This window comes from Maylandia zebra, linkage group LG18 (assembly GCF_041146795.1).
Source record: "Maylandia zebra isolate NMK-2024a linkage group LG18, Mzebra_GT3a, whole genome shotgun sequence".
NCBI lineage: Eukaryota > Metazoa > Chordata > Actinopteri > Cichliformes > Cichlidae > Maylandia > Maylandia zebra.
Window position 1 is genome coordinate 6,271,996 of NC_135184.1, and position 25,384 is coordinate 6,297,379.

General features: G+C 39.0%; 2 protein-coding genes across 5 annotated transcripts in view; both read left to right on the forward strand.

Moving 5' to 3' along the window:
• The first annotated feature begins 432 nt into the window (after positions 1-432).
• lactb2 (lactamase, beta 2) lies at positions 433-5,123 on the forward strand. Its single transcript, XM_004565515.3, has 7 exons — positions 433-652; positions 1,178-1,338; positions 1,525-1,645; positions 1,911-2,089; positions 2,644-2,792; positions 3,260-3,347; positions 3,928-5,123. The coding sequence occupies exons 1-7, from the start codon at positions 531-533 to the stop codon at positions 3,969-3,971; spliced, it is 864 nt and encodes a 287-aa protein (XP_004565572.1). The 5' UTR covers positions 433-530; the 3' UTR covers positions 3,972-5,123.
• Positions 5,124-6,284: 1,161 nt separating this feature from the next.
• Positions 6,285-25,384, forward strand: part of LOC101483328 (nuclear receptor coactivator 2) — a 54,910-nt gene continuing 35,810 nt past the window's right edge. For 2 of the 4 annotated variants that reach the window (XM_004565516.5, XM_004565518.5), the window contains exons 1-2: positions 6,285-6,502; positions 19,468-19,529. The gene's annotated coding sequence lies outside the window, so the exon portion shown is untranslated. Of the gene's footprint in view, positions 6,503-19,467; positions 19,530-21,387; positions 21,607-25,384 lie in introns of those variants that run through there. The other 2 variants (XM_004565519.4, XM_004565517.5) reach the window with 2 other exon arrangements.

Here is a 25,384-nt window from a genome sequence, read left to right on the forward strand (position 1 = left end):
AGTACTGACCCAAAGAAAAGAAGGTCCTTGTTTTAACCTGCAAAATATCTAAGAAAGTGACACGAAAATGCTGTGTAGTGACAAAGACATTAACAACAAAGACAACAAAGAGCAGTAAAACCACAGAAACCTTTTTCCCCACAATCCACACATGTCTATCACTGTGAGTCAGTCAGATGTGGTGGGAGATGTAAAGATGCGATAGGTTTACCCAGTCAGTTTCGAATTGAAAAGATATACTGTAAAGTACAGCATGAAATAAAGTTACAATAATAATGTGAAAAAGAACATAAGATAAAAGGCACAGCAGTACTGACAGCAAGCTTTAAGTGACACATTTAAAATGGGTGATGGAGGATCGTGTCAAAACACTGACGCGGATGAGCGATTTCAAGACTTTTATTTTGAAATCTTCGTTAGTACGTACAGGAAGTAAACAAGTTTTATATCCTGTATGAGATTCTCCTGAACTTTTACTTCTGTATGTTTTGTTATTTTGTACTGTTGATAACTTCACGCCAGCTGGAGCTATGAGCGCCATTATTCCTCGCATAGAGCAGTTGTCTGCTAGAGTGGTTCGGGTTTTGGGCTGTAACCCGGGACCGATGACTCTGCAGGGAACCAACACTTACCTGGTCGGCACGGGCAAAAGGTGACTCTAGTCGAGCCAGTAGTGACGTTTATCATTTTCCCAAAAGGAAACATGAGTAAATGTGTTGTCTGTTTAGCTCATGTGTATTTGAAAGGGACTAGCTGGCCAAAAACTTGACACTCCTTTTCCGTGCAATGTCTTAGCTTTTAGAAATGGGCGCTAATGCCAAATTCCATTTAAAATCTTTTAACTTGAGCATTTTCGCGCTTCTGGATAATAAAGGTGACAGATGGAACAAAGCTGAAATTGTGAAATTAATTGCCAGGGTCTTTTTGTTTCTTCGGCATATACTCATACACTAATAAATAATAATAGTTTGGAGTAATATTTAACAAAAATAGTAGACTACATTTGCAGTGAAAAGGAGCGCTTAGTTCTCTGTAATGTGAATAAAACAGCTATAAAACAATAGCCAACTATAAGACAGAACAATGGAGTACTCATCGGTAGAGTTGGAATATATGAATATGCATAGTTACCTTTAAAACCCTTTGGGTGAATATATAATGAGCAATTATATTCCAGACGGGTGCTGATAGACACGGGGGAACCTGCTGTGCCTGAATACATCAGCAGCCTGAAACAGGCACTGAAGCAGTTCAGCACCAGCATCCAGGAGATCATCGTCACACACTGGCATCACGACCACACAGGTGGAGTAGAAGATATCTGCAGGGACATAACTGGTGAGCCCCTGAATGTGTGGGTATAGTTGGGTTACTTCACCGTTCATCATTACTGTAATCGTGAAATCTATCTAAAAGCCACCTTCTAATGTTATTAGTTTAGTGAATCAAAAACTGCCTGTACTTTTTTGGCTTAGAGACTCAGTGAGTCAGTATTCATTTCTTAGGGGTTTTTTTATCTTGCAGGTTCTGAGGTCCGAGTCAGCAAACTGCCTCGCTCCAACAAAGCAAGAGAGACAGCAGGAAGCAAAGACTACAATTACCTAAAAGATGGAGATGTTGTTGAGACGGAGGGAGCCACACTCAAGTCAGTTCAGTTTTTACACGTTGTGAATTTATAAAAGAGCATTAAAAATACATCTGTCATAATATACACAGAAGAACAATAGCTCAAAGACTTTTTCAGGGTGAAAATATACAAACCAATATCATGAAATCTGCTGCAGTACCAACAAAAAATAAAATTTGTTAATATTCCTTTAGTTATGGTTATTATCATTCTGCACACTGACATGGCTTTTGTCTGAATCTACAATCAGACAATTGAGCAGAGAGCCATTTCTTTTTCCCAGAGTGCTTTTCACTCCGGGCCATACTGATGACCACATGGCCTTGGTGCTGGAGGAGGAGCGGGCTATCTTCTCTGGAGACTGCATCCTGGGCGAGGGCACGGCCGTGTTTGAAGACCTCTACGACTACATGAAATCTCTGCAAATCCTGCTGGACTCGGAGGCTGACCTCATCTACCCTGGTGAGCAAGGATACGCTGATGCTTGGCCCTCTGTTTTATTTCTTAAAAAACCCTCTGGATAATGTTTTTTTCCCCCCCCCTCAACCTGTTTGCACACAATCACACAATGTGGTACATCATCACTACACCAGTGAGAAATGTATATTTTAATAAAAAAATGTAGGTAAGTCTAGTTTGATACACCATTCTGCAGATGCCATGCTGTATCACAGATCATCGTCTCCATTATATTAGATAATGGTGAATTGTTTTTCCATATTTATTGCGAGGAGTGTTTCATGACATTGTTATAAGTTACTCTATGACTTCCACTTCTAAGATCCGCACCTATTCACTCACCGAAACGCCTCGAATAATTCTTTTTTTATTTTTAAACCAGTGAATATTTACCTTATTTTCAAAATAGCTGCCAATAAATTGTCCGTTGATCGACTTTACTTGTTTCAGAGCTACCGGCTGTGCTTCTTTGAGTTCTGCCTCTCTGACGTGCATTCATTTAACAAAGTCTTTCCGATGACTGGAGAAAAAGCTTGCTGCTGCTGTTCTCTGTGCAGGCCACGGACCTGTGGTTCAGGATGCTGGCTCTAAGATCAGACACTACATCAGTCACAGGGACCAAAGAGAACAACAGATCCTGGCAGCCATTCAGGATGGAGCAGGAAAGCCTTTCAGTTCCATGGAGCTTGTCAAGATTGTGTACAAGGTCAGGAAAAACCTTCTTTTCCTTTGATGCTGTTTCCAGCTTGTTGTCAAAGGTAGACTGGGTAGACTTCTACCAGTAATTCTACCATCTTTGACCATGGAAGCAATCTAATCCCTTCTGATTACATTCTAAATGGGCTGGCACTGCTGTACTTGTCTGATCTTGTCGATGTTCACACTCATTGCAGAGCATTTGTTTCTGCTAATCAGATGATCAACAATATTACAAGAAATAGACTTAAAAAGAGAGAGATTAATAATAACTCGGAATTAAATGCAGAATAAAACGGTTTCTTGAAATGTTTCTGTTTTATTATTGGCTGCCTGTGAAGCACTTTTCTCAGCTCTGGTGGTTTAGCATGTGCTATACAATTGACTTTGACCTTGGCCTGATCCCATACAGACTGATCTGTTTTGAGGCTGGATCACAAAAAAATGACACTGAAACTTGTGTTGCTTTTCTCTCAGGACACACCTAAACACCTGCACCAAGCAGCTAATGTGAACCTGGTTCATCACTTAAAGAAGCTGGAGAAAGAAGGCAGAATCAGTCTGGGTATGGTCTCATTTACTTCCTTTACAAATAAGTTCCAGCAGATACTGTAATGATTTAAATATGATCCAACAAAATAGACGTATCTCACCATGTTGTTTTTTTTAATGCCTCAGCTCTGGCAGCAGCTCTTTGTTGCTGCTGGGAAATTTCTGCTCATTTGGTACAAAGGTTTGCTTGGACTCAAAGAAGGCCTGATTAGATTTTGGTGACCAAAGATCAAAGTCTTTGTGACTTCACATCCATCCTATTCTTTCGAACGTGATATATCAGGAATATCTAGGGAGGGAGGAACATGATTATATCAGAGATACGTGTTCTCTTAGACTCATAGATGAACTGATAAGAAATCAGTGGTCAAAGTTCAAGGTAACTGTGACCTCATGAAACCAATTTCTGTCCTGTAACAGATGAGTCTGAATAGACAGGTTGTAAACTTCAACATGCATGGTGAGCAGAGGTATACGACTGTGAGTTGGTAGTTTTAGTTACTATACTTTAGGACTGCAGGCTAATTATAACTGTGCTGCTGTCATTTAGAAAATTTGGCTGTGACACAAATGTAAACCTTTCTTTCCCGCAGTGAACGAATCTTCACAGAGCAGCAAATGGAAGAGCAATCTGTGACGTCCACTGACAGTGAGATGAAATGGAGCGTTGGGCTGGGATTTTCAAGATCAACAGCTAATGATTTTTGAATGCGAGATGATTGCTTTCAGCGCTATGTTTGTGCTGTACACCAGTGCTGATTGAGAAATGTTCTAGAGGAAAAATCTGTTGTATTAGTCACACCCGTTGCTTCAGATATTTCACAACTCAAAACACACAAGGCACAGAAAACAAAGGGACTCACCAGGACTGAGCTGCAGCCTGTGTTATAGTTAAACAAGGCTAAAATTTGCCTCAAGGTCAGCCGCCTGTGGCCGCATGAAGAATAACCTCATCCCCTAACACTTCCCCTGTCTCCCCCCCCCCCCCCCCCCCCCCCCCCTAATTAAAACTGCTTAACTGATTCTATGTCTTCTTTTTTTGAGTTGAGGCTGTTAAAGTGAGCTTTTTGTGTTGATTTAAAAATAATTGTCAGCATTGTCTTCCATTTAACAATACTTTCTTGTCATGTAAGTGGGATGAGTAGGATTTATACAGTATAAAATGAATGTACTGTACTTTATTTTACTGAGTTTTGTATATAATGAAGCCCAGAAAGTAAATAATCTCATAACATTTGTCATTGAGTTGTTATTTATGAGGCTGGCACTTCCCTATCACAGGTGTGTTATTGCAATATCTCAAGAAAGGTTTCATGTGGGTAAAAGGAAATTCATTGCTTAACTGTTCAGCTGTTTCTGGGTATAGAATTTTTTTATGCAGGCACTCGGTTAAGAAAGATTTGTCAAATAAAGCATAAAGTGTGTGTATGGGAATGGGAACTGGGGAAAATAAAACATTTTGGTGCTTTCCCAGACTGTTGACCGTGACACAATGAGAAATCTAAATAGTGATGTGTACAGAAATATATTTATATTTTATATCCAGCTGTTTTCTCCCTTTGCGAACTTTAAGCCGTCTGTCTTTTCAGTCATGTTAATGAATCTCTAAACTTTGCACTGGAAATGCTGCACACACACAGTCAGTCGCTAGGTGGCAGTATCTCTTAATTTTATGGCAAAATTCATCGTACCATGGTCAGTTACAATAATTTGCATTATAATTGTTCTAGTTTTTTAGAAACTTGTTTTAAAAAAATATTATATGTAAATATGCGTTGGAATACTGTGAAAAAAAAGGTTAAAATTAAACTGTGAGTGAATTATGTACATGGACCTCCATGTTTCCCTTTTCAACATTTTGCTCATTTGGGATTCAGTTGTGTCTTTACTGAAAATCTCTCACCTTACACTAAAAAAAACTGCAGTGCATAACTAATGCAGGACATTTGATGGACACCTAACACCTATACGGTGTATTGTGGACAGAAATATAATTGTAGGTTTAATTTGTGAAATACACTTTCACATATATAGGCCACTGTCAGAGCGTCTAAATCTTAGAACTGTATGAGCATGTTTATGGCATTCACTAAGTATTGGCAAAGGGAGAACATGTATTTAAGAGACTACAGGAAAATATTTTGTAAGTTACTAACTACACCCTACATACTATATCTGGAAGCAGCGGTGTCAAACAAGGGGGGCAGAACCAGCCTGCAAGAAAGAACCGATCTTGCTCACTGGATTGTTTGCAAAGTTTTAAAATTTCAGTCAAGTTATTCATAATTTCGCACTGCAATACCTGGTGAGTCACTGTCAACAAAGTTCTAATTATAGATTAAAATACTACAGCTGTTTAATTCCAAGAACTCTTACTTCATGTCACCTTTTCTGGTCTCAAACTTTAGGATTATGGGACTTTCTGAGTTGCATCAAAGATGGTGGAATTCCTAATCTGTTGACTATGACTGTGACGGCCGGTTGTTATCTTGTTTTATATTTTGGCCACCCCCATTTTTTATATTAATTTGTAATTTAGGTTATATTAACTTTCTGTTGTCTTATACAGCTGTTTAAATGCGCTTTATAAATACGTCTTAATTAATTATTTGCACATCTGCGTTAAACTGTAATGCACACGTAATACAACATATTGCTGAAACTGCGTTTTTAAAAGTATCATACGTCGTTCACCATTTGTTCTATAAATGTGAATGTTCCCATAACGAAAAAGAAAAAAGGGACTTTATATGGGTGTCTTATTTTGGTGGTTTACTTTTCTTTTATCGCAGTCAGAACTGACAAAACAAAAAGTCACAAACTATCTCACAAATAAAATAGAAATAAAAATTGCATTCAGGGCTTTTAGTTCAGTTTTCCCTTTGAATAACTAGCTGACGGGAGTTTGCGTGCACGAGTGAGGCTGAGAAAGGGCAGAGACACCCAGCTCTGGCGTGTGGTAATGAGATGAGTGGAGGTGGGGGTGGTGGCGGTGGAGACGGAGGAGGGGGGTCTACTGGTAAAGATAAACAGCCGAGCCGAGGAGCCTCTGAGCCAGATGAACATGGCGGCTCCGGTCCAGGACGCCGCTGCCGCTCCGTCCCGCTGACCGACATCTCCCCGACGACATCCCGCACGTCAGGCACCCACGGTCTCCCAAACTCTCAGGTAAGTTTCCCGTCATTCTCTTGACCCCCACTTCTCCCGTTAGTCCCACCTCCAAAAACACGTATTAACGTAAGGGCTCGTGCAAAGTGTCCACTAATTTAAATCGAGTTCTATACTAAAATGATGTGCATTTGTTGTTGTTGTTTCATGTTTTTTTGTTTTCCTTCATGGCGGTTCTACATTTTTATTGGGTAGTGAAAATATACCACAGGGTTAATTAGTTGATTACAGGAAATAACGTTATGTTCGTCCAGTATTTAAACGCGCAGGTCATTCATCCGTGTTCACGAACCGGGTCTGACGGCGAGTATACTTCGCTGTGTTTATCGGCCAAATCGGCTGATTGACAGCTATCACTACTGAAACGGGGTTTCGGGCGAAACTAGCTCGGTGGATAAAAATGCTAATTTCCGTTGGTAACCTGCCAAATCCACGACTAGGGTTCAAATGTTCGGCAGAAGAAGTGAACGCAGATTGGCTCTGCTGTTTGTTTAAGATGTTTAAGCAACCGTGTTACAACGGCACAAATATCCCAACCAGGACTTCGCCGTTTAACTTTTAACGGTTAGCTGTTTAAATCCCCTCTTCCTGATCGAGAGAAGCGACAACTGCTGGTTTATGTGAACCTCCGCTGTAGCCACAAGCGTTCAGTGCTCGCTTGTTGCTCCTGTTAAAGTTTCATGTAACCACCCATAATTAAACCCTCGTTGATCACAGATGGGTTTATCAGATTAAGACAGACATATAATTGTTTAACAGTGAACATTTTATGATATTGTCACACTGGTTCATATCGCTTTGACTTCCTCAAGCAACTCAGGCGTCAAGCAAAACAAACGCAAGCATACACTTCCGGTTTGTAGTTTCAAAGTAAAACCAGAGACGCTCTAAAAGAGCTGTTCCACTTCCTATTACTAATCCCATTGAACAGAAATTGGCTGAAATTCTGCAGCGGGCCCACATAAATTATTTTATTTTTGGAAATACAGAACACAGATCTAATATTTGTTTAATGTTCAGACTTATAAAACAACTTTTATGTCCTTTTCTCATAAAAACACTTCTGTTAATACATGCTAAGTAATTGTTTAGAATTTGTGGCACTTTACCAAATTAAAACAAGTTGTTAAAAGCAAAGTCAACCCACAAGATACATTTTAAAGTGTGTACATGTAGCAGCTGGTTGTGGTGGTCTAACTGCCATCAGGAAATAAAAATTTCTGCTTTTGTTTCAAGTTTCAAGCCTGAAACTAACATATCAGCTACAGTGAAGCAGTTCACAGCCATGTACCCAAGTCCCTCAAATACTTATTTCACTATAATTAACCCATAAACAAAGACCATAATGGAAATGTTAGAAGAAAAAATGTTTAACCCATAGAAATTGCTGGGATACCTCTATAGGATGCTATCAGAGGTCCAGAGAGCTAGTGTTCTTCAATATATTAAAATTTCCATGTTTTTGTTGTTAATTCAGTTTAAAGATACAATTGGAGGTAGTTCATAACTTATGTTATTTCATGATGGTATAATTCCAGCATTTAGTAGAATGATGTCACAGTTTAAATGGCTGTTAATAATAGATTTTTAATAATTAAAAAACAAGTGTCTTTTCCTTTTCTTCCATCTAATTTGACATAGTTTATCAGCTAGCTCTACTGTGTTGTGAGGGGATGCTTATCTCTCCAGAATGTGTTTTTTTTTTCAGGTTTGAAGCTGCAAACAAACAATAATAAAAAGGCTAATTATCTGAAAGAACATGTTATTTCAAGTGATATTATCGTTTTAGTCCAGTGGGAATAGTCGTAGGTGAAAATCCATTAGAGACTGGTAGATGGATAGAAACTACTGACATTATTATCGTCATCATTTTTTTTAATGTATTTAAAGTCATAACAGGCTATACTCTGTAAAGATGGGAGGACGTCTGCTGGTTTGTCAAGAAGGGCGTTGTGTGATTTGAGACCAGGCGTTTAGGAAATGAGGGATATTTACATCAAACTTGCGTCTTTTTTTCATGATATATGATCCTTGAGAGTGCTTTCACTTTTGCTTTTCCTTTGTTATATGTGTATGCTGTTAAAAGCCAATTTGCAAAGCAAAAGCCAAATGATTTGCACTTTAGAGTGGCCAAGTTTGAGATATTACAATCATCCCTCTTATATATTCAGCAGATTGCTCCTTTTTGGACTACATAGCATGTGTATGTATGCTAACAGGACAGCATAGAATGAGGAGTGCGGCTGTGACAAAAACATGTCGTGCAGGTTTACGCTGAAAAGAAACACTCACAGCCCAGAACGTATTGTCTTGCAGTGAGGTGGGCCTTTTTAAATGCAGGCATAAGAATTTGTCTTTATTTGCTGTTGTGCTGGTTTCTCTGTGTTTGCTATTGTGCAGGTATCTTACTACAGGAAACCTGACAGTTTGCCTACGTGACAGGTGCCATCTGATTCCTCTGGAAATGTTATCTTTGAGGGCTGGGCTTATGATTTTTTTTTGGGCTCTTTTAGGCTTATTTGCTCTTCCCGGCACCCAAAACTGAACTTTGAAAGGGATTGCAACATGTAGGCCAAGTGTTCAGGTTCTGTTTAACCCTTCTTTTTGTACCTTTTTTCTCTCTAAGGGGTTAAGAGGCATTATGCTATTTATGCATAGAAACAGTCAGGCAGCACAAAATACTGTGCATGCTTTGTTTTAGTCAGGGATTCACCTCTATCTGTTTGCTCTGTGTTTTTGTAACATTTTCATTACAGTTACAGAGTAGTGTCTTGTCTGATTAAATTCTAGCACATTACAATACAATGTTCAATGCCAAAACTACCTTATAGTGCTGCAGCAAAGTGCAGGAATGTACTTAAGTCCAAGATCTTAACACAAATTTGGCAGCCTGCCCAATGAGGGATCCTTAGTGGCTTGAATTCACTAAACCACATGAGGGCTCAAATAATGTCCTGACCAATGACGGCAGCAGCAGGAGAAGGAGGAAGGGCAAGGCTTGACTGTGCATTTCTCCTCAGTTTGTTTTCTATGACGTTTTATCCTGGGACAGCAAGGAAATAGATTCACACATTTAAATCATAGCCATCAATCCCTGATGTTATCCTGGTCTTGGATTTAAAATAAATCTAGTCCTAATTTAATGTGAGTGAATTAAATCAGATATAGACGTGAAAGTAGTGACAGACTATAAAATAAACATGCCAAAATTGTAGCTGTAGCAAATTCAGGTGGTGAGCACTGGGTTCCGTATCTACTTAAGAGCAAACGTTGCCTTCAGTGTTTCTCACCCACAAGCTGATATTGTTAATTTGGGAATGATTTAGGGGGGTATTTAAATACCAGCACAACTGGTTCATCTGTACATCTACTAGTATTTACCAAGGGGTGTATGTGTGGGTGTGTGCATGCTTGTCGACTTATCTGTGTTTGTTTATGTCTGTCTCCTCTCTCTGCCACCAACTTATCAGACACACTCTGCTCCTGGCTTTCTGTCACGTAGCAGAGACAGTCGCCTTCCAGGTCTGATCCTCCTGAGACCAAGTGCTCTAATTAACCACACACACACACACACACACACACACACACACACACACACACACACACACACACACACACACACACACACACACACGCACACACCCATGTCACTGACTCCCCTGAAAGCTTCCTGTGGTGCCTGAAAACCATAATCACTGTAATATTCCCTCAGCAAAATGAATCTGCAGGATATTGTTACAGTATCTGATGATAACATACGTTTTACTTCTAAATCAAAGTGCATTGACTTGCAGATTTGAATACAAATTATCTCCTTAAACATTACTGAATAATAGGAAGTAACATAAAAGAGTCTTAGAATAGACTTCATATATGAGCGTTTAAAAGGTCAGACGATGTATTGGCTCATGCGCATTTTTTAAGTTATCTTGAATAAGTAAGAGACGATGCTTTAGATTGCAAAATGTTTAAGGCAGCCTATTTTGTACAATCTTTGTAATTGTTACACAATTTCTAAATTAGTTCTTTCTTATCGTGCTAGATGTGACATACGCCAATACTTTATATCTGCGATAAGCTAATATCAGCTGATATCAGCTAGCCAATTCACTGGTTTTTATCATCTCTGTTGACACATTCAGTAGGTTATTTAACAAAGTTCTCCTTTTATTTATTTTTGTCCAACCATATTATTTTATTTGACCTTAATGTAAACAGTGAAAAGCCTTGATAAGGGTACTATATAAACCAGTGCAAAATGGAGCACATTTCAGATTGGAGAGCTGTAGTGAAAAATAGGTCTCCTTTTCCTTCTACAGCATTTGGCAGTATGTAGTGATATGGCTTTGTTCTGCAACATTCAGATACAGTGCATACACGATGGGAGCAGCAGCACCCTGACAATAGACATAACACTGATTGATGCAGGTATTGTAGATTCCACACTGACAAGTATATGAAGGCCTTCCTCGGCCTGAGTGACAAGAAGACATGTAAAAAAGGATGCTTTTGGGTCCATGCTTACTGGTTCCATATGAATTAAGAGGGTAAATAGCAGCCAGATGCTGCTAATAAAATATGCTTCATTTTAGGTGTTTAGCACAATGCTGGAATTTCCCAGTGCTCAGAGAAACTGCAAGAAACACAAGGGCTACATCCTAGACTCTGCAGGCGTCAGTTAGCATGTTAAATCCTAAAGTACAAGGCCTGCATAGAGCCCTGTGAAAACTATATTTTTCACATGAGTGTTCATTAACGTGCCTGCCTTTGGGACCATTTGGGCTTTCATGTAAGAGACTGCACTATCGATTACCCATGCGTCTTTGAGGCTAATTTCTATAAAAGTATAACCCTTCTCTGTGGTGTTTGCAGATCTCCAGATAGATAATGTAGTATGATCCCTACATAACTTTCTGGTTGTGGCTTCCATGAACTATGACATCACCTTTACTCATTTATAGTGGCATTTGACGTGTGGGCCAGCCATTTTCCAAATGAAAAGTTTCTTAACTCCAAAAAATTAAAAAAATTAAAAATTGTTTCATCACTGATGGACTGAAAAAGCAATCATGGAGGTTTTTCAGTTTTGGGTAGACTATCTCAACTTTCTCAACTAAATTATTTCCACAGTTTCCCTCAGTGCCATCTGGAAATTTCTGTGCTCCTGCACTGAAAAATCGTTTTCTATTCCTATTCTATTTTGGATGCATGGGTCAGCATGTGTCGCAGTTTGAATGAACAATGACTAATGTGTCAACCACAATAGCGGCTTAATACAGACTCAAAGTTTTTTGGTCTACCACCTGTTTATTTTAAAAGGCTAATACTTCTAAAGGCTAGATGTGTTTAATAATTTGCCACGATTATGATTTAAAGGACTTAAAGTTTCAGATACATCAAAACATTTGAATCATATTTTTAAAATGTGATCATATTTTATCCTAATGACAGGAGCTGAGAGAACTGAGGAGAGGAGCTCTAATACAACAACAGCAACACATCATTGCTCAGATACTAGCCAAGGCGAAGCACTTGTAGCTATTCTTGCAAAAAGTATACATACTTATTATAGATATACTGGAAACACTTGTTTTGTTTTTTGTTTGTTTTTTCTCGCGGTTATAGTAAAACCATGAGACCTAAGGCATGCTATGAGGCATCTGAAAGTTAAGGATAGTTGTACAAAGAAAAGCTGTTCTTGGGAGATGCAGAGCAACGGCTGAAAAATTCTTGTTATTGTTAGGGGAGCAAGTCAGATCTACATGTCTGTTGCTTATGACTCAAATATGATCTTAATTCGAAATTCAGACAAAGAATAGATTGCAGCAAAAACCACAAGTATTTTGTAATTTCTTGACATGGTGACTGCACACAACAACAGGAGGGGCTTTCATTCATATTCCCTTATTTACCGTATGTGTACCTAAAATAAAATACTCGTGGACTGGAAAGTTTGATCAGTCATCGTCATCATAAATCACCAATGTGTTTCTTCGAAAAATTTTAAAAGACTCTACTGTACTTTGACATATGATAAGATGATACTTATCATATGTCAAATAAGTATCATATATCATGATACTTGTGACTGTGGCCATGATTATAAGACAGTGTGGTCAACACCATTAAGAAGCATTAAGAATTATTTAGTTAATTAATAATTGTTTGTATTGTAAATGATTACATCAAAACCTGACGTAAGCTCAGACCGCCTACAATTTAAATGAAATCTTTTTGTTTGTCATGTATCTGAATGATAGGAAGTCTTTTAGACTCATCCAATACTATTGTTTTTTAATTTGTGCATACTTAGATTTATACTTGCTAAAGCCTCATATTTGCTTCAGATAAATCTTGGAATCACTTCAAAAATGTAGCCCTTTCCCCTTGTTGTTGGTATATGATAGTGCTATCATAGTACTCATTTTAGTACTGTAAGCTACAGTGTTAGCCAGGGCACAGTTGTGGAAGTTTACATGTATTCATGATGGTAATTTGAGGCTTTTTATGACTTTTCTGAACGGTTCTTTGTCTGTTTCAAGATTTTTTTATTCAGCATACACCTTTGCCAACTTTAAAAATTAGAATTGGGTCCACAAGTTTAAATTTATTTTAGATTTTGTCTGGTTTAAACATGGTCAAAAGTACACATACAGGCACATACAAATATAAACATGCATACAGTTGACTACAACTGCTAGTTTCTCTTTGGCAGCATAAGAAAACATTTGTTTGACACAACTCACTGGTTCAACCAATATAGAACAATGAAAAAGTCTAAGGAACTCAGTGAGGTTCTAAGAAGGAGAACTGTAGATTTATTCAAGTGTTTCCAAACGCAGATTCTGGGATGATCGGTTCAAATAATTTACGTAAATGCAAGTGGTTCTGATATGCCACCACTTTGCCGATGTCGGGAAAAAGACCTAAACTGTTGACCTCAGATGAGAGGGAGGATGTTCAGAAACATTTTAGGATTCAGCAAGGTTCAAACCTGCCTGGGTAGAGAGGGTGCAGGGCAAAAAAAGAAACCACTGCTCCAAAATCAACACCTTCAACTTCAACTGCAGCTGTACATGGACAAGCCAAATGTTCTTCCAATGATACATTGCACAAAGGGCATGCAATACTGAAGAAGGAGGACTAGCTCAAAATTAATCAATTTCACCTCAAATCAGCTGCTAGATGGTGGAAACTTCGGTGGTCCAATAGGACAATGATCCCAAACACATAAGAACTGGTTTTGGAATGGATAAAGGAGGCTGATGTTGGGCTTCTGGAATGGCCTTCCCAAAGCCCTGACATTAACTCGATTGTAAATTTGTGGACTATGCTTAAAAGCCAGTACTTTAATGAACCCTTTAGATCTGTTTTTTTGCAGTGGTTTTGACAACTGATTTAAGAATAGCAAAGAGAGCAATCAGTAATGCTTACCACTTAAAATACACTTTTGTTGAGGCTCTTTCAAACTTGGGATGAATGAATAGCATCTCAGGCAAGATTTATGTTTCTATTTTTATTTTTTCTTAGATTCATTATTGACTAATTTGGGAAATATGCCTAAATCCAAATGAATACTGTAATTTGAACTAATAAATGTGGAAAGATTTGTCCTTCTAAACACAGTTTTCCATCACCAGTTTACTCTTAGATTTAATTTGAAAGTGGTATTTAAAGTGGCAGAAAAAAGTCTTAAAAGTCTTCAGTTTGACTTGCTTAAACCACATATGCTACAGTGAGACAGTGAAAGTCAAATTTTAAAACTAGCAAGTATCCAGACACCTTCTGGCAGATACATTTACAGTCATTTTTTTCTCATTTTTTTTTATAAACACTGAAGACTGCAGCTGGCTATGAAAGCGCAGCATGCAGCCTCACATGATTTGAGTTTCTGGCTTTGAATTCACTCTCTCTCAGCTGTTGTGTTGTCGTGGCAGAAAGTCTTAGTTTTACAGTAAACGTCTGTTGCATATAAGGGATACATATAGCAGATTAAAGTGCTTAAACAAAGCAATAAACCAGCATGTTGCCACTCAGCTGAGGAGCAGGCTGCAAAGCTAACTTGCCTTCCTATGTGCAAACCATATGGAAAGCTGTGCAGGGTTGAAGCAGTAGACCCGTGAGCCAAGTGTAGCAGGTTGCATAACAAGTGCTAATTTGGTTAGCTGGAGCTGATGGCGGCTGTAATTCTCCAGCACTATGACAGCAGAGCTGTGTTACAGAGAGAGAGAGAGAGAGAGAGACTCCACAGGCTTCCAGCTGGATAATACAAGCTAATAGCATAACAGGCTTTTGCAGAACAAACGCAGGCCATGGCCAGAGCTAATTGTGTTGTTCATCACAGCCTTTTGGTGACAGACCATTGCTGCAAAGATGACAGTAAAGAGGTTAAGCAGCACTGTGGCCAAAATGCATATTATGGCTTGATTGAGTCCATTCTGATGTCCATTTGTTACTCCGATCCTATTCTCACCATGAGACTCTGGAGATGAATCAAAGTCACGTAATGAGAAGTTATTAAATTCAGGAAATAACTGAAAAATTTTAAAAGTTTATAAATATCCTTTTGTCCACATGTGATCAAAGAGAGGTCATCAAAGCTGAGCTTCTTGTGTTTTGGTTTAGCATCACATCTGTGGCTGAGAGAGAATAATTAGATTAAGAGTAAAAGCAGATGACAGGGCTGCTTTTGAAAAACTTGTCATTTTTAAGAGTTACTTAAGTCATTTGTGGCTTAAGGGTAATTTTTGTGCAGTCTTAAGATGAATGATTGAGCAGAATTTGTAATTAGTTGACATGCTAACCTCCCTGAATGACTGTGGGTGCTTTTGTTCATATTCACAAATTAGTCATATGTTTCACATAACATTATAAGACATGGGCGGAATCTCACAGTTTCACAAGAAATTTGATGCATAATTGTGAACATTGCAAATTGCAGATGGGCTGTTTTTGCACATCTTATATGGGATTATATATTTTGCGTTACTGGCCAGGATTATCAGCCTATGCGTCTAACTTGTGTAATGTGTTAGACGCATAGGCTGTATACTGTAAACCAGCTCTGAGCTCGGTGTAGCTGTGGATGTCTGTGTTACCATAGAGCTGCTTAGTAACAGAAATTAATCACAGTCAGGAAGTAGGCCGTCTCTCTGTGTGGCTCTCATTGACTTTCTGTAGCTCCCTCTCACTCTTCCCTCTCTCTATCTAACAGACACTCAGTGTGTGTGTGTGTGTGTGTGTGTGTGTGTGTGTGTGTGTGAATGTGTGCATGTCAGTGTGTATGTGCGTGCTTGGTTACCACAATGTCTATTATGCAAATAATTAACAGTGTAACCCTCCATTGCTAACTACAAAGTTTGGTCTTTACACAATTGCCATGACTCTGTAGGTGCAAATATGTGTTTCTTTGTTTTTGCTGAAAGCAAAGTTCAAGTCACTTTGGGGGCCCATTGTTTATTTTTTTAAAACAGCCTTTAGAAATTATTTGCATGTTCTTTCCTTTGAGAAAAGGCTGTTTCCGAAAGGGAGAAAACAGTCCAACTGGTTAATCTGTATTTTACTGGTGCTTCAGTGTGCATCTTACTGTCTTGGTTTGTTCTACTTGAGGTCCTGGGTAAAATGACTGACAAAAATGTACCCTTTGCAGTACCTAAGTTTGCAGTGCACAAAGTGGGCTGGGTGACAGCCACAGGATTTTTCTGTCATCGTGCATGTGCGCAGGAAGAACATTTGTGCTTGCATGTGTGCTTGTGCAATTCACAAAGGAGTTGGGTAGAGATCAGCTGTCCATCTTTCCTCCACAGACACTGACACACTCTGATGCACACACAAACTGACAAATGCACACACACGCACAGCTATCTCAGTGGTGGCAGGTGCATGTTAAAGTGCAGTGTGGTTTGAGTGTGCTGTGTCCAACTGACTGAGAATGCTGCTGCCACACGCGCACACACACACACACACACACACACACACACACACACACACACACACACACACACAGACACAAACACACACACACACACACACTAAGTAACAGTGAACAAATCAGGGGGAAGAGCAAGCAGATGTTTCAGATTTGGCCACTGACCAAAAAAAATAACTTCTTCTTTTTAGTACTTTTCATTTGGTGTTCTTGATTACAGTAACTACACACACACACACACACACACCACAAGCATGCAACACATTACCACTGTGCTAACGATCTCGATTTGGTAGGTTTGACTCTTCCATTTATTTCATCTATTTTAACTTGTTAAACTTTCAAGCTGCAACATATTGCATTATACACATCATAATGTTTTTAAAACTGGTTGGTCAACCCTGTCCATGCCCACAGTGAGCAATGCATGCGGATACCGAGTACTGATACCAGTTAAATGACTGGACTGTATTCTTTTACTACGAGGAAGCAATTGGGAATTGCTCTTTTATCTGCAAGGCAATGTCAGGCTTGGCTTTCGCTTTCCAGACTTTGTAAAACAAATTGTAACAGGCTTATTAAGTCTAGTAATAAATGACAAGACAACCAAGATGAATTCAATCTAAAATAAAAGTAAAAAGTGTGTATGTTATTCGCCTAATCTTTTTTGCACTAGTTTCATTTCAGCTCAGATTTAGAATCTTCCCTGCCCACAGCTTTCATTTCATACTAGTTTCTCCTTTCGCTGCTCTCAGTCTCGCCGTGAGTGCACCTACACACAAACACAGATGCACATGCACACATGTGTTTACATGGAGCTGACAAGAGGCAGGCGAGGTGAAATAATATTAATCAAGTTGACAAAATGTTAATGTATGTGAAATAAATATTTCCCAATAAGTGTTAGACTGAACATTGCAAGAGGGAGAGTGCAAGAGCAAGTGAGAGAGAGCTATGTTAGCTCTCCTGCTAGCAGTGCATTGCTACTGATTCATACTTTATTAAACACACAACAACATAGGCTTGAATTGCATAGATTGGCCCAGCTGTCGGCTTTTTGAGTCCGGATCAGTCTGATATTGGATCAGTACATCCCTGTGGCCGCATTAGCCTTTATTCCTATTTTGTGACATATTCTTTTGTTTGATGCTTCACATTATGTCTCTAAGGGAAAACAAGTTTCAGCTTCCTGCATCGAACGCTGAATTTGTTTAAACATAAGTACGTGAATGTTCATAGCCCCAAACCTCAGTATTAGTGAAATTGTATTTATAACTTATTTACTACTATGTCAGAAGTGGAAAAGAACAAAGTCACAGTAACAGTTCTTGTCAAGGACTTTTGGTAAAGATGTACAGAAAATTATGGAAAAATACTGAACGCTTCACTTCTACAGTCGGAGGATTTTGCAGGTCTGTTATGCTGTTGCACTGGACGTGTCGCTTCTGTGTTGAATTCTTAGGGCACGAGATGGTAAATCGTCACTCAAACCCACAGTGTGGGGTTTTCCTTTAATTTGCCATCCCTTTTAACACTGAGGGGGGAAGAGGATGTGATTCAACACAGAGAGTATGTGATGCATAATAGTTCCTGAAAAAAAATGAGTTTTTACTTGATTACAACAGATATATATGTGAGGGAGGGTGACTGAAATCCAGTAAACAGGTAGGCTCTTTCTGTCTTTCCACAGCAGCAGGACATGTGACCTACACTTTGGACTTTACACACACGCACATAGTTGTCTGCAACATGAAAATGAAAGGGCACGCTGTAAAATGGTTCTGAAATATCTGATTGTTAGGGAGGGATTTAAGTAGATTTCCACTACACTTCAGCTGTTCAAATAAAAGGAGACCAGTTGTTTCATAAAATAGGATGTTTCTTGAATATGAACCAAAGCCAGTGGGAACTCGATGAACCTGGAGCAGCACCATACTGTTCCAGGTCAACCTCACGGTGTGAAAAAGGCCTCCGAGCTCTCGGAATCTTCCTCCCAGGCAGGGTCATTGTCTGGGAAAAGCTGCAGGTATCCTTGTTATTGTGGGCAGGAGTGCGATTTCCAGCATAACTGGTGGGTGATGATTAAGGTTAAATTCTGCTAAATGATTTTACCCTGTAAAAGACGGCAGCATATTTAGCAAGCACACACTCTTACACATTTGATCTAGGCGTGCCCTGCATCTGTACTTGATGATGGGTTGACTCTTGTGGTAAAATGAAGTGATGTGTCTCACTTAAGTGTGTCTCATGCCTGGAAAGTGATAATTATTCATGCACTTTAGCAACTCAATATGATGTCAAAAAACGTTCACTCAGTACTTACGGGAATGTCTCATCAGTGTTTGTGTTTGTATGCCTTTATTGTTTAATATTAAAGTTACATTACTAGTTTTGGGAAGTTCTCATCCTGTGAAAATACGCTTTATGTTTCTGAGAAAATAACCTGATGATGTCACTGGGGTTGTTATACCTGTGAGCCTGGAGACTAAACATTATTTTATAAACACTGGATTTTGAAAGACACATCTCCGTTTACATCTTCATAGTCACACAAAATACATTGACGTATGCTAATTTGCGCTATGAGAATGATCCAGTGTCTTAAGAGCTTCATCTGTATTAGGGATAAAAAGCTTCGCCAACTTGGCTAATGTTGCGTTGATTTTTGGCCATTTCCAGTTTCTTACAATTTTTCTCAGTTTGTGCCTAAGCTGTTCATTATACATGCAATAATTCATTGTCCACGTGTCTGTATTTCTACGAACAAGATGACATGCATACATTTTATGGTCCTTCAATCTGGGATCCTGTTTTCAAAGTATTACATAGTAATAGACACAGTAAGCATAGTAATAAAAGGCTGAAAGAAATGTTATTAACGAAAAAACTATTTTTAAAAGACAAGCAAAGAAACAAAGATTGTGCAGATTCTAGGATCAGCTGTCAGACACATTGCTATTTAAGAAATCTGTTTCGGCCCAACCTTTCAAACACAAACTTAACATTTATCTTTGTTTTTGTTTCATGTGTCTCACAGAGATAACTGAATGATGTTGCCATATCTTTATGGATGTTTACCCATGATGCTTTGCAAATCAGGTAAGCAGAATCTTTATGTTAAGATAGTGTTTTGCTGTATTACAATAGGATGCAATACAAATATAGCATATATCAGTACATATATATGTTAAATTACAATGCAAGTGATACAGAAAAAAAATTTATTTAGGGATGCAGTGGAGTTCAACATGCAGATGCACAGATTCTATAAAACACTGAATTTTATTTGAGTTTTTTTTTGGTTTGTATGTTTGGTTTTGTGCTAAGGGAAGCAAATCTCTGTTTTAACAACACAACTGGCCTGTGTTTCACCCCTTCATCACACCATCCAACATCATTTATCCGGTGCAAAACTGGGGTGTTACATCAGATATATTGACCACTGACCAAGTTAAATTCCTACTTACTTGCCAATATACTGACATTAACAGTGATGATATTGGCCAGTGACAATGGTAGACCATTGTACTGTAACGGCACTCTTGTTTGATTTTCTATAACCAAATATAATTAAATAGCATATTGCATGGCCAAATATCAGTGCCATGGCATCGGGAAAAGTACATTTGCAGGAGAAGTTCAAAGGTCATTCCTCAGTCAGTGTATTTGTGATGGAGTTCAAGTCCTTTAAGATTCGATTCAAGTTTATTCGTTGTGCTACACATGTACCCTTCAACCGGACTTAAGGGTACTTTCACAGCACTATAACAGGACTACTCATCCACTTTTGCACGTCAGAGTATAATCGCCTTCTAACACGGCAACTTGCAGAGTAGAAAATGCAAAAAAAGAAAACAAAACCCCAAAGTTTTCAGTTTCACAGCACTCATCATTCTGCCACTGTGAGCTTAAACTTTAAGCTCTTAAAAAAAAACAACCATCTGAACATTTGGTTGGGATCATTAAAACTTAAAACATGAAACTAAACCAAAAGGAGCATCACTGGATCAAAGGTAAGGAACACCGTCAGACATTATTTACAGCAGTTCATAGAAACCACAACAGCTCATAAAGCAAAACAGGGACATCCTGACATAAGAACATGGAAAGTGAAAACACAGAAGGACCGTATGTTTTAAGCGAGGGTGACAGTTAACCTAGCAATTTTTGTGCGAGTATGGGGTAGCTGTATGTGTGCGCAAAGCTCTTAGAGCTTTAGCCATTTGTAAAATTACCTCTTAGTGTGTGTTTGTCTCTTTTTTCTGTGACTCATTTCACTTGTGTGTGTGTCTGTGTTTTTGCCATCTCCCTTCATGTAGGGCTTATTATACAAGCAGGGACAATGCTTATTATGCAAGTGCTGAATGTAATAGTCTTTCTCTGTCACTCACTGGCTTCACTGTTTCTGACAGACATCTCTTTCTGCTTCAGTTTTGAAAGTTGTGCGCAAGTTTGAATAATAGAAAATGTATGTATGTATTTATTTTTTTGTTCTTCTTGTTCGCCAAAAATAGACAGAAATATTCAGGCACCCGTAAATTCTGACAGCACTCACATTTCTCATTTTGCCAAATATTTGCAGTTTTTTGAACATCTGCATGTAAGCATTGCAAGTTTGTGAAAAGTGTTGCAACTAGTGATAAAGTAACACATTTTGTACTTTGACTGTTTTGTAACAAATGTCATAGACGGTAATGATTAGTGTATTTTTTTAAAATAATAAAAGCCATCCAGAATTACAGAACAATAGGCCATGTAAATCATCCAGTGCCTAGAACGATTGTGAGCGAGAGGAGGGAGGAGTGTGTTCCTGTGTTGTGGGAGGAGACAGGGAGGAGTGTGTGTATGTGTGTGTTTCTACGTGATGGGGGGAGGGGAAAACAAGCGAGAGAGGGGGAGAGAGAGAGCAAGGGGGAGGGAGGGAGTGAGAGAGAGAGGATTTGCGGCATGTAGTTTGTCAGCTGTCATTAGAGGCAGATGACACACACATACACACAGACACACACACACACACACAGGAATAATCTCACAGAGAAGCGAGGGGAAATACAAAACGAGTGTATGGTTGTGCGTGTGTGTGTGTGTGTATGCTGTGAAAACCAGTGTGTTTGCCCGGCCGGCATGGGATGTTTAGCCGGCTCTGGACCTGTTATGGACTGTTTTAACCAAAGCAAAGGTAAGCAATGCTCAGACTCTGATCTGCTTCGTTCTGTTTCATGCTGACAGCAGATTAAAAGGCAAAGTCTATAAGGTTGGTTGACACACTATATTTAAGAACACACTCTTTTTTTCCATATGTCTCAGATGATGACATTAAACAGAAGCAATGTTTAGCAGTGTCGTCAGCTACTTCTTGTTAACTTGAATCAATCAGAAGTTATGTCCCGCTTTAAAGCACCTGTCAGTCACTCATGCTTTGATTGGACATATCTGAGCTAATGTTTATTTAATGTGAATGACAGAAATTAACTTTATATTATGTTATCCCCATGTTTCTTTATTAGCCCACAATGATGAGTTCTGATGCTCACAGTAGGTGTGACTATCCCAGTCATACTTGGACTTTGAGCTGTCATGTATTGTTGTTGTGGTTTTGTGTGTGCGAGCGTGTGTGCGAGCGTGTGTGTGCATGTTGCAATGGGAGTGGTTATGAATGACTGGCCACACACGCAGAGTGCACAGTCAGCAGGCCCGAAGCTGCTCTGTCACCTGAGGTCTAACCAGCCAACTGTTTACTCAGTTTTCTGCGCTTCAATAACAACTGTTGGTAAAACTCACCCAGAAAGCAGCAAGTTGGCCGAGTGTAAAATTCACAGGTTTGTGAAGTCGCTTTGCAAATGCTCAGTTTCGTAATGACAAGCTCGCAGTTAAAGGGAAAAAAAGGGGTGGACTTGTTAATATTCTTAGCTAGTGAGGTGTCAGTTCAGTTTTAATCATTTTAACTAATTCCCAACGGCAGTTTTTACACAGGATATTAAATTTCAGTAGAGGAACACTTAAATAAATCTTTAGTGTACCAGAATGTTTCGTTTCCAAGTGAGCACAGCGATCCACGTTTGAAAAATCCATGACTGCTTTTCTCACAAAGGCACACATACCAGCGCCAAACTTGAGCAATCTTAGAGGTTAAACTTTGAAAGACAACTTTCTGAAGCACAATGCAAACAGCTGGCGTTTCATGGGGTCACTGGGCTGTGACTGCATGTTAATTTTCACACAGACACTAGCTGCTTCTGCTGATAAGTCACTCAGGGAGCTGAAGGTGGAGTTTGACCTCTGGGCCAGTAGAACAACGTGAAACTCCTCTGCTATCTCTATCTAGGAGTTTTTGCTTTCACTTTGTGTGGCTTTTTTAAAGTTGCCTACCTCACCGGTGAATTCGTCTAATCATGTCTGATATGAGCTGTGGTGTCTTCCCATGTCATAAAAAGGGATTTACTGCTAACTGCAAAGAAAGCAGCATTTTAGTGTTTAGCACAGTGTTTAAATTGGATAAAAGTGGTAAGGTTTGTCTTGAATTCTGCATATGTTATACAATGAAGAGGGACCACATCACTCCAGACCTGGGAACACTGTACTGGCTCCCTTATCTCTCAGAATTGATTCTTTTAAAAGTCACCTTGCTCAAAGGCTTAGGACCAGCCACTGCCTTGTGTCCTTTCTACTGCTGGGTAGCCAAAATCACACCAAAAATGAGAACTGGAGATGCTCCCTCATTTTCAGCTAATATCCTACTTGATGATATTAGTGATTTAAACATTTAAACACCCATTAAAAGCAGGGCTTCTCCTGTCACAAACTGTTATGACAAAATGCCTTTGTGTGTTGTGTAATTGTTATCGTTACTTGTTTGCTCTTTCATCAAACCTGCATCCTCATTTTTTTAGTGCCGCACATGTTGCATGAAAGGTGCTGTACAACCAAAGCAGTATTACACTACAGTATACTGAAAGATCAAAAGAGCTTTGAATGGCTTTTCAGAAGAGTTTCAAACCACCGGCCCTGTACTGTGAACTTGAAACTTGAGCTGAGAAGAGGCAGAAATCATATTTAGGAGTCCAGATTTCATGATGACATAAAACAATCACTTTATTTCCGTCTGTGTCTCGACAAGCACCACTTTTATGTTTTGTGTTTGTTTTTAATGCATGTAGGATGATTCTGCACATTAGAGGAACATAAGTTCTCCTTTGGTGTCTTTCCTAAACTGCAGTGCCGAGGCGGCCCCGATGTTTTTGTTCTGTGCTGTTAAGCAGCCGCTCAGTTTCAGTGTTTACAGCAGAAACTCTTTTGTGTGTGTATGTGTGTGTGTGTGTGTGTGTGTGATTATCATCATGTTTGTCCATGTAGAAGCATGGCGTTTTTGTTTGTGTTTTAGTGAGTGTGCATTAGTGTGTGTGTGCGTATGCGTGTGTATGCACTCGCAATTGAGTTAGCATCCAGGCAGGCATGTTCAATGTTATTGATTCCTGTCTATAATCGATCACGCTCTCACATTACATGAAGCTGCACATGCCGAGTAATGAGCAGCTGCTGGCTATCTAGCCAGCTAACAAGCCATCTGTGAACAGTTTATTTAGAGTTATTATTTTTAATGTCCCTCCATTTTGATGCTATGATAATTACTGTGGCATTTCTGCACGGCACTTGCATCAGATCATCTTTCACTCAGCTGATTTTCTTGGGTTTCTGTCAATACAGTTGAGTTTCTGCTTGTTTTGCCTCTTGTTCCCTTTTCTAACTTTGGGAGAATTATAGAGACAGAGATGTGCAGATAATTTGCTATTTAACTCTAGTTCAAATTTGATCGGATCATTCTAATTGTAATCTATTAGTAACAACAAGATTTTTCTCAAGTTGATGTGATGACGTTGAAGATGGCAAAAAAAAAGGGGAACAGAAAGAAGACTGAGCTAAGGTGGCTGAGCTATGGTGGTGGGGGTGATTATTTAGACAAAAAAAAAGGAGTGCTGGTTGAAGTGAGCCAGTTTGTACAGCTTGGTTTTTACGGGGACTCACTTCTCAGCACACAGAAAGGCATTTGCTTTTCATTCCAACACAACAGCGTCAAAAAGTCTTTGGAAACTTTGACACTTCAATAAAAGAAGGTCTGGGCAACCAGGTGGCAAGAGAGGTAACTGTGACCAAATGTTTGACGGGCTTGATTGGCTGAGAAACTCCTGTGTGTTCAGGTGGAAAACCGGCTGTAGGGATAGACGTATACTCGTGTCAAATTTGCATCCACTACATGGGCGTAATGGATACACTGGAAAGAAACAACACTGTGAAAGCTGAAGTGGAAGTCAGACTGTGCAACCCTCTCAAAGCCTTTCATAGTGTTTTTTCCTCTTGTTCTTGAGGTGCAACATCTGTTCTGGGATTTCAAATCTTTGATGTACAGATTTTTTGATGTTAAAAGAAGAAAAAGAAGAATTACAAAAAGAAAACAAAAGAGAAAATTTCATAATGTTTCAATTTCTTGTTCCCTTTCATGAGGAAATATTTTGCAAGAGGTCAATTAGCTATACCAACAAACGATCATATTTATTGACTTAAACTAAAGATTTACTGACATGTTGGAGCTGTGAAGACGATGCTGTTGGATGATTTCGTTTGGTCTTCCAACAGGATGTTGATTGAGGTGTAGGATAGTATTATGACCTAAATTGTTTGAACAGCTCTTTAGCTATATCCATGTGTGTCGTAATGTTAGCTATGCTATGGACTATCCAATTAAGATGAAAGGCTTGATATAAGCAGGAAATAAAAAAGCTCTTCTTAAATAAGGCTTAGTGTGACATCTGTATCAAATATACATATGTCACATATGATTTATGTTGAGGAAACAAACAAAACAGAGTTTGTTTAATCATTAATCATTACTGGACTGAAATTTAACATCAATCTAATTAGGTTTGTTTTCTTCTTATTTGTTGACACGCATTAGGGTTTTT

Bases quoted from the DNA above. Each gene is read 5' to 3' on its own strand.
- lactb2 (XM_004565515.3), top strand. From the start codon at position 531: ATGAGCGCCATTATTCCTCGCATAGAGCAGTTGTCTGCTAGAGTGGTT. The intron at 1,646-1,910 runs GTCAGTTCAGTT...TCTTTTTCCCAG, and splicing joins ACGGAGGGAGCCACACTCAA to AGTGCTTTTCACTCCGGGCC. The intron at 2,793-3,259 runs GTCAGGAAAAAC...CTTTTCTCTCAG, and splicing joins TTGTCAAGATTGTGTACAAG to GACACACCTAAACACCTGCA.